Here is a 16,632-nt window from a genome sequence, read left to right on the forward strand (position 1 = left end):
TTCAACTTTTCCCCCTTTTATTTTCTGAAACAGAGTCTAACTATATATCCTTAGCTGTCCTGGAACTTTCTTTGTAGACCAGGCTGGCCTTGAACTCACAGAGATCCACCCACCTCTGCCTTTCTAGATCTGAGATTAAAGATGTGCACTCTTAATCTTGTTTTCTGAGTGCTGGGATTCTAGGCATATACCATTCTTAGCCTCGTTCATCTACTTTTATTGACAAGTAGTAGTATTTTGTTCTATGAACATATGGCAGTTATCCATCTTACCTGTTCATGTATTTTATATCACTTCCATGTCTGAGATGCTATAAATACAACTATGAACTTTGGTACACAAGTTTTCGTGTTTGTGTTTGTGACAAGTCATTTCTCTTGGGTAAACATCTGAGAAAAGGTCTGGGTTATTCAAGAAGCTACTAAATTAAACGTTTTTACCCTTACAAATATTACTACAAAAAATCCATGAAAAGACATGGTGCATTTCCTTCAACAAGATAAGGAAGTAGAAGAACATTTTCTTGTAAGAAAAGTATCTCAGCTCACTTCACATTTATATACATTATGCTTTCTCATAACTTGAATTTTAATGAAAAATTTGCTGCATATTTCAGCGAATCCTGAAATCATACTAAGTACTAATAACTAAATTTGTTGTTGAATCCAATGACAGTATAGTCTTATTTTCTAGAGAAGACGCACATAATGAGGGAACTACAAGGATAAAAATAAAGTACAAACTATGTTCAGAGCCAGGAGGGACTATCAGGTGGCCTGAGAAAAACCAGCTGGGTGTAGAACTGTAAGAGCCTAAGAATGGGTCAGGACTCATTACATTTCTATTAAGCAAAAACTAAGTAGAATGGGCTGGAGAGGTGTGAGGAGGGAGGAAAGCGAAGTGGTGCAGAATAATGACTAAAAGACTTGACGGCAAAGCCACCTACACAGCTGCCTTGGGATCCTGCTACTGCTGGCAGCAGCCTCTGACAGCTCTTCTGCTAGAAGAATGCAATAGGATCCATATTGATCTTTGTAAAGGAGTATCTTTATTAATACAAGCAAAGACGCCTCTCATTTCCAGTAACAGAGGTGTGGGCTTTTTCTTTTATTCTTAGAAGTAATGTTTTACCAACATATATCATTTCTCTTTGATGTGTGGGTTGAGTCATAAATTAATGTCACAAATGTCATCTAAATGAAGGAGGCAGCTCCATTATGAAGGAAGAAGATGTAGCTTTGACATGAATTGTTACCGTTGACAGTTACGCACTCCTGAGCTAAACGTCACTATGTTAAAATTGGGGATAGTAATGGTTTGTTGGAATGTAAAATTGGACATTTAAAGCTGCTGCAACCTAAAAAGTTGTCGATCTTTCCTAGTTATTATTTATTTATTTTTATAATTAGACAAGATCTCACTACATAGCCCTGGCTGATCTGGAACTTTAGGCAGTCCAGGCAGGACTTAGAATCAGCACGCACCTGCCTCTGCTGTCAGAGCGCTGGGATTAAGGACTTGCTTCACCACACTCAGATTTTTCTAGTTTTTCTGAAATGGCAGAGAACAGGTAGGTTGAGAACAGAATTAAAGGCTCTTGGCATTCCACAGAGAAGTTGCTTTAAACAGACTGAATCTTTTTACTTATCTTAGGAAACAATAGAAAAAAAACTCCAAATGCATTATTTACTATACACTTTCTATCATGTATTATTTAATCTTGACCTAAGAGAGAGCATAGAACTCTATTTTACATGAGACCATTAGTAAGTCCAACCTACTTAATCTTAAAATAACAGTATCAGGTCAGGGATTTAAAAATACAGCATTATAGGAAAACAGTTGGCGAGAAGACACCCTCTTCTGCCATTAATAACTGACTGGAAATGGTATTTCAGATCCTAAATCCAGCTGAAACCCAGAAACAACAAATGGAGAGGCTGGAGTGGATGATTTGTGAGTACGTGTTTTTCAGAGAGGAGAAAAATCACTATGTTTGTGCAGAATTACATGCTGCCACGGCCATGGGAGTGTGCAGCAACGATGCTAACATCCATACAGCTGTGTAACACCAGTTCCCCGAGCACCCGCCACCAACGCCAGCACCACGACGCCTGAAAATAACGGGTTTGTGTAGAGTTGGGTAAGAAAATTAGAATAATTTAAAGACATTTCAGTTTTAGCCCAAGAAAGAAAAAAGAGACACAGGAGGTAGTGGGGAAGAACAAAATATAGACAATAATAAAGATTATATTCAAGGCTGTGATGTTCAGTATACAGAAATTAGAGAGGGAAGTTTAATGTGATGAAAAACTTACGAGTGAAATCTACCATCTCAACCATGGATTGAGTCCTTGTTGCTTTGCTTGCTTCTGACCTTGAGCAAAGTCACTGTTTTTTAAGGCTTGATTCCTTATGTGTAAAACAGAATCATAACATCATAACAGTAATATCCTTTAGGGCTGTGGTAAGGATTATAGAGATGAACACGTATAAACTGCAAAGCCCCATATAAATAAGGCATTGTGTGGACACGAGGCACAGATACATTTTCATAGAGCGAAGCTAAGGGAAAAGACTGTGAAAGCTTTCGAGACTTAGATCTAGGTTCCAACACCAACGCCACTGCTGGGAAGTCTGGACTTTAAAGCGAGTAAATTACTACTTTATTTCTCACATTCATCTTTTTGAGAAATGGGGATACTTAGAATCAAATGAAGGAACCTAAGCAAAGGAAACTACCCTTTTAGGTGCCTATGCACCCATGTCTAATTTCGAGGTGTATCCTCAGTAAAAGATGTTTACTGTGTACTATAGTATCAACGGATATGCTAAGGCAAGGAAGGAAACTGAAGTCAATACATTCCTAGTGGAACCAAGAAATGCTTTCGCTCACTCTTAGCATGAAACTGGGGTCTTCATCCAATAAGGACCATTCGAAGTTGGAGTGCAGGAGTCCAGTGTCCTTACCACTCCACAGACTCGACGGGAAGGACCCTGGAATTCTTAATTAGAACCGGTTGCTATGGCGACAGTCTCTAGGCAGCGTGGGCTGAGCTCTCGGTAGGGATTGCGGGTGGGCCGCCGCTGGACCCTGTGCGCGCGCCCGCCACCAACTTTCCCTCCAGACCGGAGAGGGGTGGCGCGCTCCGCCCCCGCCCCTGGGCCGCGCACGTCCGAGCTCGGTGGCGCGCACGCCTGCGGGAGCCCTCTCCAGGCAACCCAGTGCTGATCGCCGGTGCCGGTGCGGCCGTTCCCCCTCCGTAGCGGGAGGCGAGGCTCCGAAGAAGCCCCCTCCTCCTCCTGGGCTCATCCTCCACCCACTTCCCGGTGGACCTCAGGGCATGAGCAACGATGGCGGGCTGCATCCCTGAGGAGAAAACTTACCGGCGCTTCCTGGAGCTGTTCCTGGGTGAGTTCCGCGGACCGTGCGGCGGTGGAGAGCCAGAGCCCGAACCCGAATCCGAGCCCGAGCCCGAAGCGGAGCTGGTCGCGGCTGAGGCGGCCGAGGCTTCGGGGGAAGAACCGGGGGAGGACGCTGCGACAGTAGCGGCGGCCGAGGAGGGGGAGCAGGACCAAGACCCCGAGCCCGAAGAGGAGGCGGTGGAGGAGGAGGAGGCGGCGGCCGAGGGCGAGGAGGAGGAGGAAGCGGCGGCCCCGGGGCACTCGGCCGTGCCGCCGCCGCCGCAGCCCCAGCTGCCGCCGCTGCCCCCGCTCCCGCGGCCGCTGTCGGAGCGCATCACCCGGGAGGAGGTGGAGGGCGAGAGCCTGGACCTGTGCCTGCAGCAGCTCTACAAATAGTTAAGTAACGGGGCTCGGCCGCGGGTGGGCCGCCGTCTTCGGGTCGCCAGCCTGGGTCCCAGTCCCCGCCACCCGCGTCCCCGCGGGGCTCCCGGGCGGGGTCCCCGCGCCTGCACCCGGCCCCGCTTCTTCGTCTCTCTCGGCCAGCTTCTCGGCCACTTCGCACACCCTTCCCCGGCTCCTTCCTGAGAAGGTCTTCCCTCCCGTCTTGGGCTCCCCATTCTTCCCAGCGCCCTTCTTCCTGGGGTTTCCTCCCACCTTCGTCTGTCTGCCCTTTCCCGGGCTGCGTTTCTTGTTGGGCGACGGGGACGCGCGACTCCTTTATGGACTGTGAGGTGGAGGTGCCTTCCTGCATAACCACAACAAAGCTAATACCGTCCCGGTGTCCAAGAGTGGCCCAGACCCCTAGATTTTTCCATCAGGTCCTCACGGTTGAAATGAAAAGCTCTGTAATGGCTTTCCTACGCGAGTGCCTAGTATCATACTTTATAGACATTTGACAGGTCATAATTGAGCGAGGTGGGAAGGAATTGGGAAGGAAGGGTAAAACCCTACCAAGCAAGCTTTTCGGTGAAAAGATGCGGTCGTAATTCATTAAAGTAGAAAAGTCAACCCGGTTTGATAAAATTGCAATTAAGTGCAGTATTTTCAGTCCATTAAGTAGATGGGGTGGGAGGTGGGGGAAAGCAGATGGCTTAGCTACCCAGATGAAAGTCTAAAATAGAAAGGTCAAGGCTTTGCCTTTCATCCGAGTTCTGCTTTTTATGGGCTTGAAATAGAAACGGTTTACAAGTGCGTTTCTTTCCAAACGGAATTGTTCCAAAATAATGCCTCTGCACACTGGAAAGCCGGGAGTCTTTTGCCATTCGGCTAATAGTTGTAATGAAAGGTGTTACTCTGACCACCCGAAAAGTTTACTACTGCGAGTCACTTGCAGCTAAGTTCAAACCCACTTCCTGGATTTCTCCAAAGCCTAAAAGAAGGGCCTGGAAAAGAAAGCTGTTTCTGTCGTCGGCTGACCTCGTAGACACCTGATCAAACCATTCTCCTGTTAAGGCAGCTGCTCTTCAAAGAGAAAAAGCCACTGAGCAGATCAGATCTGTAGAATTGGACCGTGTGGATGCCACACTTTATAAACCATCTGGCAATTAATTTTACAATAATGTTCGATTACCAAGGGAATAATGTGTTTGGGGGAAATGCAGAAATAAAATGGCGTGTAATACCACCACCCAGGGGTAAACAGCATTAACGGTTTAGAGTAGTTCTTTTGTAAACTGTCAAAGAAAAGGACCTACAAAATGCCGTTTTTTTTATACGCTATTCAAAGACACTCAAGTTTCTGCTTAAAATATAATGGAAATGTTTACCAAAGTGAAGGAATTTATCTCAGACTAGTACTATTTGGACAGTTTTAACCTTTACATATGCACTTCCAGAATTGAAGGGACACAGAGGCTAAGCATTAGCGAATGCTCCCCTACCCTGTCATTCATGTAGTACAGTCCTGAACATTTCAAGGCCTTTAAAATTGAGATGGACATGATGAGATGTACAGAATGAGATGGTAAGATGTGGGTGTTTTTTTTTCTTAATGTGAATAGAAAACAGGGTTAATTTTAATGTACGTATAAATTAGAAAAATGATTAAAATGATAAGGTGGTCACCAATGGAGAGCAGAAGCTTGTACTTGAGATAAAACTAGCAAAATTAAAGTTAGAAAGTATTATTTCCCCTCAAATCAGAGATTTTTCACATAAGGTCAGACTTTGTACCATATTTTGTTCCGATGCTAGCAGAGATAAAATGGCTGGCTTGCTTGTGTAAAGTATCTTTAAGGTCCTTAGTGGGTTAAAAGTTTTAAAATGTGTAATGACATTTTTAGTTTTTACTCTTTTTTTAAAAAAAAGCTCAAGACTTAGTCACAAGAATCAGGACCAGCTGACTCTGTTAAAGAGTTAGGTCATTTTCTATTCAGGCCCTTCATTTTACAGGTGAGATTACTATGCCTCTGTGCAGATTTGGGGGAAAAAACAAGTCATGTACAAATGATTCCAACACTTTCCAGCTTAATCGCTGAATCTCAAAACACCTTGACATAGTTGGGATGTTGACTTCTTAAATATCGGAGGAAATACTTAGAAATAATTCTTCTCCTTCTCCTTCTTCTTCTTCTTCTTCTTTAAAAAGTATGTGTCCGTGTAGGGGTATGTATACGTGCAGGTGCCGGAGATCTAGAATCCTCCGGATTAGGCTGATAAGCATGAATTGCCTACATGTGGATGTTGGGAACCTAACTCCTGTCCTCTGAGAACAGGAAGTGCTCTTAATCTCTGAGTCTCCTTTCCGGTCCCTAAAAGAAATTCTGACTGCAAATACTTAATGAAGACTTAAAAATATGTATTTTTTTTCAGCCAGGTGGTGGTGGTGGCATACACCTTTAACACAGCAGAGGCAGGCAATTTCTGTGAGCTAGAGGCCTGCCTGGTCAACAGAGTGAGATCCAGGGTAGCCCGAACACAGTGAAACCCTGTTTCAAAACATATACACACACACTATACATACACACACACACACACACACACACACACACACACATATATTTTCCCCCTCAACTTCTCTCAGTTTTTTTCCCCTCCACCAGTTTTGGGAATTGAGCCTCACTCAGGCCTTATGCATGCTCACCAAATGCTCCACCACTGAGCTGTAACCCCAGCTTTAATTTGATAATTTGGATTACATTAAACAATTTGATCCTTAAGATTGCAGAAAAAAATTAACACTGAATTTGATACCAGTTTATATGTCTAGTGTCTTTTCCTGTCAATATTTGAAAAATCTATCTGCTGCTAAGGGGATTGAAAGTCTCAAACAAACAAAAACAAACAAACAAACAAAAAACCCAGCTTCTAGTCTGCTTTTTCATTTTGTTGCTGTTGTTGTTTTGAGACATGATCTCAAAAGACAGCCCTCAGCTTCCCCAGATCAAGGATTACAGGTTTGTGTGACCATGTTGGGTTTGAAACTTTACCTTTTTTGTTTGAGACACTGTGTAGTCCTGGCTGGCCTAGAATTCACTATGTAGATCATCAAGCTAGCCTCAAACTCATAGAGACCCGCCTGCCTCCGCCTCCCTTTGCCACCGTGCCTGGCTGAAATGATGCTTTAAGAAGTGTAGTGTAGTAACACATTTCCCCCCATAATTTTGTTCTCTTGACTTTTAGAATAAGAACAGCAGACATCTATCATTCCTAATCTTGGTAAACTCAGAAGTGACTTAAAAACAGTTATCTAGATTACCGGTTGATAGTGGTGCTCACCTTCGATCCCAGCACTCAGGAGGTAGATGCAGGAGGATCTCTGACTTCAAGGCCAGCCTGGTCAACAGAGTGAGTTTTAGGACATCCAGGGCTACACAGAGAAACCCTGTCTCAAAAACAAACCCCGAAACAACAACAACAACAACAACAACAACAACAACAACAGTTACATAGATAAGAAAAGAATGAAGGTTTAGGAACTTGAAAGTGTCTTAGAAGTTGAGAAGGTTCAGTGGTTAAGAGCACTTGCTGCTCTTGCAGATGGAGATTTGGTTCCCAGCACCCATGTCCAGTGGCTCACAACTACTGTAATTCCAGTTCCAGAGGATCCAGGTCCTCTTCTGTCCTCTGTGGGCACAAAGCATCAATGTAGTATATATACAGCTCATATACATAAAATAAAAGTGAGTACTTTTGGGGGGAGATTTGGGTTTTTTGCTCTGTAGCCTTGGCTGTCCTGCAGCTCGCTATATAGACTAGGCTGGCTTTGAACTCCCAGAGATCTGCCTGCCTGGCTTGTAATTGCTGGACTTGAACAGATAGGCTACCATCCTGGCTAGAAAGTTTTTTAGAGTAATTTTTAGGATAAAATTCTTACCTTTAAACTTCAACTTGGAAAATTTGTACATAGGTGTACTCTGCTATATACAAACAGCATGTAACATTTTGAAAGAACGATAATTTTAAAATGTCAACAACCCTCCCACCACACACACCTTTGAGAAAGATCTGCCATCCATCTCCCAAGTAGTGGGATTACAAGGTGTGCCTCCATGCCTAAGTTTTTTGTTTCCTGGTAGGTATCTATTCTACCATTGAGCCCTATCTCCTGATCCTTTGATTCTCCAATAAAAAATTATAACTAATGTCATATTCAATTTGGATGTGAGAGTATGAGGTTACTTGTGTAGATTAATGTCAGTACTGTGTACAGTACAATACAACAACAATATAATACAATACTAAGGATCAGTTTGTTTTGATCCGTGAGAAACAAATATGCTGATCTTATTTTAAAGCCGTGTGTTATCACATTTTAAAGAAGTTGTTTTCTCGGTTATTCATTTCGGCTGGGACAGGCTTCCCAAGGCAGAGAGAGCTATCACAGCAGGCTGGCAAAGTTAAGTAGTTCCAGATGGTTTGCAGTAGCATCGAAGATAGCACATCAAGAATGGTTTGGAAAACAAAATCATTGGTTATAGACTCTAATAATCCAGTTATGTTGAATCATGAATGACATTGGAAGAGGTCATTCACCTTTGTTTGTTTTGTGTATATACATGGGAAAGTACGTGAATGAAAACTATATCACTCCTTTCAATTATTAAACATTTTCTTATAAAAAATAAGTGTTCACCAAAAAGTGGAGAAAGTTTACATAAGCAAAAAGGGCAATATAAATACAGCTTAGTCTTAATCATAGTTCCCAAGTCTTTCTCTTAGCTTTTGAGGCTGCTGCTTCGCTGTAAATTTTTAAATATCCTTCTTCTTCTTCTTCTTTTTTTTTTTTTTTTGAGACAGGGTTTCTCCGTAGCTTTGGAGCCTGTCCTGGAACTAGCTCTTGTAGACCAGGCTGGCCTCGAACTCACAAAGATCTGTTTGCCTCTGCCTCTCGAGTGCTGGGATTAAAGGTGCGTGTCACCACCACCACCCGGCCTGTCTTCTTAATACTGATGTTCTGTATTCGACCTTTCCAAGTCTAATATTTTTCGTCGATATCGTTCACTCACATGATTGGCTGCTGTGGTTATGCTCATGGCTACCAACTCTGCCTCCATCCATACTTTGACTGCTAATGGAACAACTTCTACCTAGATGTCTAAAAGGCTTCTCAGAGTTAATGCCCAGCCTCCTCTTCCATCCCTAAAACAAAAACAGAACCGGGCACTCTGTTTCGTTTGTTTTATATGTTTCTGGGGATTGCATAGGTTAGTGTTCTACCACCCAGCTGTGGCTCCAGCCTGAAGCCTGATAATCTTTGGAGTGAATCCATCCCTGGTTTTTCTTTGACCCCTCACATTTGATTTGTCAATTTAGCCTTGGAAATATCTCATAAATATGTCTCTTCCTATTCACACTGTCCTTGTCATCTCAGGTCCATTTTATTTACCCTTTTGTAGTCAAAGTTACCACTCTAGGATTAGACTATGTAGTTTTTCTTTCTTTTTTTAAGTTTTATTTATTCTATGTGTATGTGTTCTTTGCCTATATATATATATTGGTGCACCACATATATATTAGTGCATAGTTAACAGACAGTTGTGAGCCACCATGTGGGTGCTGGGACTCGAACCTGGTCCTCTGGAAGAGCAGTCAGTGCTCTTAACTACCAAGTCACTTCTCCAGGCTCAGATTATATAGATTTATATAGATATAGTATAAGTGCTTTACTAAAACATTTAAAATATTTAGTATATATATATATATGTGTGTGTGTGTGTGTGTGTGTGTGTGTGTGTGTGTGTGTGTGTGCGTGCTTGCGTGCTTGTGGGAGTCAGTTATCTCCTATCATGTGAGTCCCAGGGACTGAACTCAGATCAGGTCATCAAATATGGAAGCAAGCTTCTGTATCCTCTGAGCCATCTTGCCAGTCACAGCTTAGACATTTTTACCCTTAATTGATGTTAACTAAACTGCAAAGTTGAGGGCATAGTCCTAAACTTCCAAGTCAATCCAAGACTTCTGATTCTAACTGTAAAGAAAGAGTTCTAACAAAGTTTAGAAGAAAGAGATCATATAAGACCGCCCTCATCTCTGAGACCAGCTGCAAGTTTGAGAGTTTCTTAAAACCACCCTCAAATCCAACAATTCTCTAGAAAAACAAATAGAGCTCATTGACCACTATGGATATAGTTTGTTGCAAGGACAAGCTGTGGCTTAAAGCCAGCCAGAGGAAGAGGTACACTGTGCTGTAGGTAGAGAGGCAGGTGCCAAGTGTTCCTATGCTTGGGGATGTCTTAACCTTCTGTACCGAGCACACTCAGAGTACTGAAAATCTAAGAATCTCACCCAAGCCCTGGTTTTCAGAATTCTCATTGGCATTTGCATTTAAGAATATTTTTTGATGTAATCAGGGATTCTGGGGACTTAAAGTTTTCCTCCTAGACCTGGGGACAGAGTCTGGATCTCTCTTTAGGCAAAGCCCAATTGTTATTCCCATTGGTCTCCAGATGGAAGGCAGTGAAGCTTTCCACCTTCCCTCATCGGCCTTAGCTCTGGAAGCCCTCTCGGCTTTACCCACTGTAGCAACCACACTCCAGCTATTGCAGACTACTCAGGTATTAGTGTGCATGTGTTATTCTCTCCTTAATGTCTGCGCATTTACAATAGTGTCCCCCGCAATGATGATGCCACCTGCTCCATCCAAGGCCAGTCTAATCTCTTGTGTATTGTGTAGGTGTCCATTTATCACCAGTTTCTTTAGAAAACCTGTCCTCATCCTCCCCACATCTATACTGAACTAAGCGTCTCTTCTGTGTGCCCTTCCAGAGCACTCAGTGCGCATTCCCTGTGCAAGCTCATGTTTTGTTCAGATCTTTTGAGAAACTAATGTTTATAATTCCACCATTCGGCCAGTGATCTTCACAGTTAGGTATATCTAAAATAATTCATGAGAATAAAGGAAAAAATGGGAAAATCTATTGTATGCAAAATGTGAAATTAAGCCAGGCATGGTGGTACATTCCTGTAATTTCCAGCATTCTGAAGAGGGAAGCTGGAGGATGGCCCGTTTGAGGTCAGACTGTGCTATAGTAAGTTTAAGGACACATAGCAAGACCACATACTTCTAAAAAGCAAGAGCCGAGTATGAGGATGTAGCTGAGTGGTAATTACTTGTTTAGCATAGGAAGACATTGGATTCAATTCCCAGTAGTGCAAAGAAAAAAAAATAAAGAAATGAGTGCTATTAATATTTGCTGTAATTATGGAGATTGGTAATTTGCTCTGAATGCAACTGATTTCATGGCAAACCTGAGAGCTGAGAGGTTGACAGTGGTGTATCTTCTCTAATTTTCAGGGCATTGTAAACTGTGTGGTTCACCTGTGCCTGATTAAACAGATTGAAGGATTTTATGTCCTGTATTAAATTTTTAGTTCTCATAAAATGGACAAATAATTTAATTTTTTGCAACAATTAGGGGCTGGAGAAATAGCTTAGGTTGAGTGCTTCCTGCAGAAGCATAAGGGCCAGAGTCCAAATCCGGCACTCCGTAACAGACAGGTGTCCCATAAATGCCCACAACGCCATCTCTGAGGGATTTGGTTCCTTCTTCTGGCTTCTGTGTAACCCCACAACATGCAAATAAATAAATAATTTTTTGAAAGTCTAAGGTTGAACTTTGTAACACAAGAATAAAACATGTTCTTCTTTTCTTAGTTACATATACTTTTTCTAAAAAATAATGTGTTTCAGAAATTAGCTAAAATTCAAGTAAAAAGATTATGTAATATTGGTATATAAGAAATGTATTGGTTGGGCATGGTGGCACATGCTTTTTTTTTCTTCTTAAATGTGGCCCAGACTGACCTCGAACTCGTGATCTCCTGCCTCTGCCTGCTTTAGCAAATTCTACTGGTGGCGCTTTTCATACCAGTACTCAGGAGGCAGAGACACATGATCTCTGAGTTTGAGACCAGCCTGGTCTACAGAGTGAGCTCCAGGATAGCCAGGGCTGTAGAGTAAGGCCATGTCCCAAAGGGGGGAAAAAATAGGGGGCAGGGTGAGCAGAGTGGCTCAGTGGTTAAATACTTTGTAACATGTGTAAGATGATCCCTAGCACTGCAGACAAAACAGTGACAGACATGGTGGCACTCGTCTGTAACCACAGTACTGAGGGGACCGAGGCAGAGGATGAGTTTAGCTAAACTGGACTAGAAGATACCTGTGCATTTGTTATTTTTCTCATCACTGACAAAATATCTGACAAAAGCAAGACAAGGGAAGGGAGGGTTTATTTTGGCTCATGGTTTAAGGAGATAGTCTACAGTCACAGAGAAGATGTAGTCTACGGTCATAGGGAAGATGCCGTCTATGGTCATAGGGAAATGTAGTCTACAGTCATAGGGGCAGGAGAATAAGGAAACCAGCCACATTGCATCCACTGTCAGGAAGCAGAGGAAAATGATTGCTGGTACCTCTCTTTCTCTTATTTATTCTGACCTATGAAATTGTGCTGTCCATAGTGGGTCTTCTGACCTCATTTAAACCAATCTAGAAACTCCCTCACAGACCCTGACAAGTTGACAGATTCACCATCATACCCTGTATCAAAATCTGCTGCCCCACTTTGTGTGTGTATCTCTACACATATATTTGAGTGTGTGTGTGTGTGTATATGACTTGTTGCTGAGACAAAATACTCAAGAGAAGTGACCTGGGAGAAAGGATTTATTTTAGTTTAGTTTCATGGTAAGGAGAGGCATGGTGGATGGGATGTCATCTATGGTGGTAAGAGTTTTAGGTGTGACATGTTCTATCTGGACAAATCAGGAAATGGAAATGTTGGGCCAGAACTGGGGCCACCAATAACCATTTAAACCCTGATCCTACACCCCTGTGTCTTCCAACTAGGCCCCATTCCAAAAGGTTCCACAACCTCCAAACAGAACTGCAGCTGAGGATTAAGTATTCAAATGCATGAGCTTATGGTGTGCATTTTACATTCAAACCATAATTTTCTGTCCCTGTTCCCATAGGCTTGTGATCTATCTAGTAATGCAAAACATACTTGGTCCAACTTCATGATTTCCATAGTCTTACAGTTCCAACAGTGTTCATAAGTTCAAAGTCCCTCTAAGATGCAGGCAATATATAGTGTTCTCTCTCTCTCTCTCTCTCTCTCTCTCTCTCTCTCTCTCTCTCTCTCTCTCTCTCTCTCTCTGTGTGTGTGTGTGTGTGTGTTTATGTATGTATGTATATTACAGCCTGAGCATATCAATTTTTTTTAACTTTTACAAAGCATTTAATTAGGACTGGCTTACAGTTTCAGAGGTTTAGTCCATTATCATCATGGCGGGGAGTATGGTGGCATGCAAGCAGACACAGTAACTGAGAGTTCTACGTCTAGATCTACAGGCGGCAAGAAGAGGGAGACTCTGGCTTGGCTTGGGCTTCTGAAACTTCAAAGCCACACCCAGTGACACACTTCCTCCAACAAGGCCACACCTCCTAATCCTTTCAGATAGTGCCACTCCCTGTTGACCTGGAATTTGAATCTATGAGCCTATGGGGGTCATTTTATTTAAACCACCACATAGCTGAGGTCTGTCTTACCCCTCAGCTTCTCCAACCGTAACTGTGGAGAAGTGCCCGGGGTTCACAGTGGATTCTTCAGTTCCCTGGCAGATTCCAATAAGGCCAGGGTGATCCCAATCACCTACATTTATCTGTAACAAGCAAACCATGGACGGCACAAACTCAAAGGTGGCTCCCTCAGTCTCCTGCCCAGTGTTCACACTTTCCCTTTCCTTGGGTGTTAATGAGACCTCTGATTTGTTTGTAACCAATGTGATATAGCCAAAGAGATGAGTTCTTCTTGCTCTGAACAGGTTGCATCACAGAAGATTCAACTCAGTCCAGAGACTCCTTTTTGTGTCCCGATAGAGTAAGAGGCCATGTCAGGAAATCTCATGTGATAAAAATTGTAACTGATGGCTTCCAGGAACTGAAGATGGCCTTCTTGGAAACAAGGGTGGTACGCAAGAACAACAGATGCTTTATAGGAATCCTTGATCACTGTGTGATAGGTCATGTCCAAGAATTAAAGATGGCCTCCAGGAACCAAGGTGATCTCCAGAAATCACAGGTGGTCTCCAGGAACCAAAGATAACATTCATAAAACAAAAGTACCATCTAGGAACCAAAGGTGGGCTCCAGGAATTCATGGCAGACTTCAGGAATGAAGGCAGCCACCAGTAACTGTAGGTGATATCTAGTCTCTAACAAGAAAGACAGCATGGCCCTCATCCAAACTGCCATAATGAAGTGAACTCTGTCACCACCTGAAAGAACTTGAAAGAGAGAGAGAGAGATTCAAGTACCATAACATAAGGGCAGGTTCTTTCTCTGTAGTGTTAACTGATGTCTCTTTAGAACCTAGAACCTAGAATTTTTTTTCTTTTTTTTATTAATTAATTTATTTGTTTATAAAAATTTCCACTTCCTCCCCTCCTCCCCCTACCCACCCATTCTCCCCACTCCCTCTCCTCTTCCCCCCCACTCCCACCCCTCCTTCCTCTCCAGTCCTAAGAGCAGTCAGGGTTTCCTGCCCTGTGGGAAGTTCAAGTTCCTCCCCTCTCCCTCCAGGTCTAGGAAGGTGAGCATCCAAACAGACTAGGATCCCAGAAAGCTAGTACATGCACTGAGCATATCAATTTTGCCTCATCTATATTTCACACACCTCCCCTCACCTCTCATCATGTTCTATGATTTTTTAGTGAGTTTTTAGTAATTAACCTGAATTCCATTGAACCTGTTATATATTCCAAACTTTTGGTTACTTTGAGAACATTTTGATGATATAAATAAGTCTCTCATTTTCTTATTTTTTCTTTATTTCTTCTTCTTCCTTCTTCCTTCTTCTTCTTCCTTCTTCCTTCTTCCTTCTTTCTTCTTCTGACACAAGGTTTCTCTGTGGTATCCCGGCTGTCCTAGAACTCCTTCTGTAGACCAGGTTGGCCTTGAACTCAGAAATCTGCCTGCCTCTGTGCTGATGGCCAGTGACTACCATAGCAAACTGTGTGTTTAGTTTTGACTCAATATTTTTTTTTAAATGCTGGGGTTGGAGGCTTCACTCAGTGATAGAGTTTTATCTTCCATGTATGGGACCCCTGAGTTCAATCCCCAGCACCGGAAAAAAATAGCACAACATAATGAGCACATAATCAGGAGTAATGTCTCATTCATATTTCTAGGTTTCCGCGTTTAGAGCCGTGTATCTTTAGGGAGCCATTTCAGAAATTCTCTACACTACCATAGAGAAGCAAGATGGAACATTTTAATTATTTTGTTTAGAAATCTTTTAATTTCATTTCTAAATGAAAACAAAATGTTCTGCCTCCATTCCCACCAGCCTGGTCCAAGCTACCATCCGGCTACAAAGAACCAAACAATTTTCCATCCTTCAGAGTGTTCCTTTTCTGTCTGCTTAAGACACATCTCAGTGTGTTCAACTTGTAGCAACATGTTTGGTGAGTCTGTAGGGCCCTACCTAAGACTGCTCCTGGTTACCCCTCATCTAGTCTTCCCTCAGTTAACCCGTGTTCCTGGCCAGTGACTATGCAGTAATTGTAGTGATCTTGATTGAATTTGCAGACCCTGGATGTTCTTCTTGCTTCTTTACCTAATCAGCTCCCCCCCACCAACTTCTCAACTCAACTGTTAGGTTTTATTCTAAATATTTCTTCCTAGTAGAGTTATTCCTTTCTAGTGTAAAAGGATTATATTTATCTGTTTGTTATATGTGTGTATATGTGTGAGCATGTGTTTGGAGGTTACATGAAGGTCAGTTCTCAGCTTCCACTATGTGTCTTCCTGGGGTGGAGCTCTGGTCATTAGGTTGACGAGCACCCTTATTGCCTGAGCTGTCATCAGCACTTTTTTTTCTTTTTAAAGACTATTACATTGTTACTGGCCTTACCTTGCTATGTAGCTGAGGATAATATTTAACTTTTGATCCTCCTGCCTCTACCAGCTGAGTATTGGGATTACAGGCATGCTCCACCACTCCTAGTTTTTTGTAGTACTGGGGATTGAACTCAAAGCTCGGTTCACATTAGGAAACCATTCGACCAACTGAACTGTATCCCCAGCCCATGGGCTCTGTGGTGGTTTTGGTTTTGTTGTTGTGCTTTGAGACAGCATCTCTGCTGTAGGATAATGCTCTTGTACCCTGTAAAGACTTGTCACTGTATTGGTTTATTAAAATGCAAATTGGCCAGTAGCCAGGCAAGAAATATAGGCGGGGCAACCAGACTACAAGAATTCTGGGAAGAGGAAAGGCAGAGATGAAGTCACCAGCTATTTGTAGAGGAAGCAAAATGAGAATGCCTTACTGAGCAAAGGTACCAAGCCACATGGCTAAACATGGGCAAGAATTATGGGTTAATTTAAGTTGTAACAGGTAGTAATAAGCCTGAATAATAGGCCAACCAGTTCATAATTAATATTAGCCTTTGTGTTATTTGGGACTGGGAGGGACAGAAACTTCTGTCTACACATCTCATATAGCCCAGGCTGTCCATTCCTCTTCTCTCCCTAGTGCTGAGAGTACAGGTATGCACCCCTGCTCCTGGTTTCAGGTGGTAATGGAAACAGAGGCCAGAACTCTGGGCGTGCTGGACATGTACTTTACCAACTGGGCAACATCTCCACCCCCAAATACAATTTTTTTACTAAAAAGAAAAAGAGCCAGGCAGTGATGTTGCATATCTTTAATCCCAGCACTCAGAAGGCAGAGGCAGGCAGATCTATGTGAGTTCGAGGCCAGCCTGGTCTACAGAGTGAGTTCC

At 42.8% G+C, this 16,632-nt stretch overlaps 1 protein-coding gene across 1 annotated transcript in view; it reads left to right on the top strand.

The window, feature by feature from the left end:
• Positions 1–3,198: 3,198 nt before the first annotated feature.
• The window catches only part of Ppm1e (protein phosphatase, Mg2+/Mn2+ dependent 1E), a 144,702-nt gene continuing 131,268 nt past the window's right edge, over positions 3,199–16,632 (top strand). The window contains exon 1 of the mRNA XM_085695620.2: positions 3,199–3,800. Within this exon, the coding sequence (XP_085551746.1) occupies positions 3,355–3,800 (446 nt within the window). The 5' untranslated portion in view covers positions 3,199–3,354. The remainder of the gene's footprint in view (positions 3,801–16,632) is intronic.

Source organism: Myodes glareolus, chromosome 9, assembly GCF_982192425.1.
Source record: "Myodes glareolus chromosome 9, mMyoGla1.1, whole genome shotgun sequence".
NCBI lineage: Eukaryota > Metazoa > Chordata > Mammalia > Rodentia > Cricetidae > Myodes > Myodes glareolus.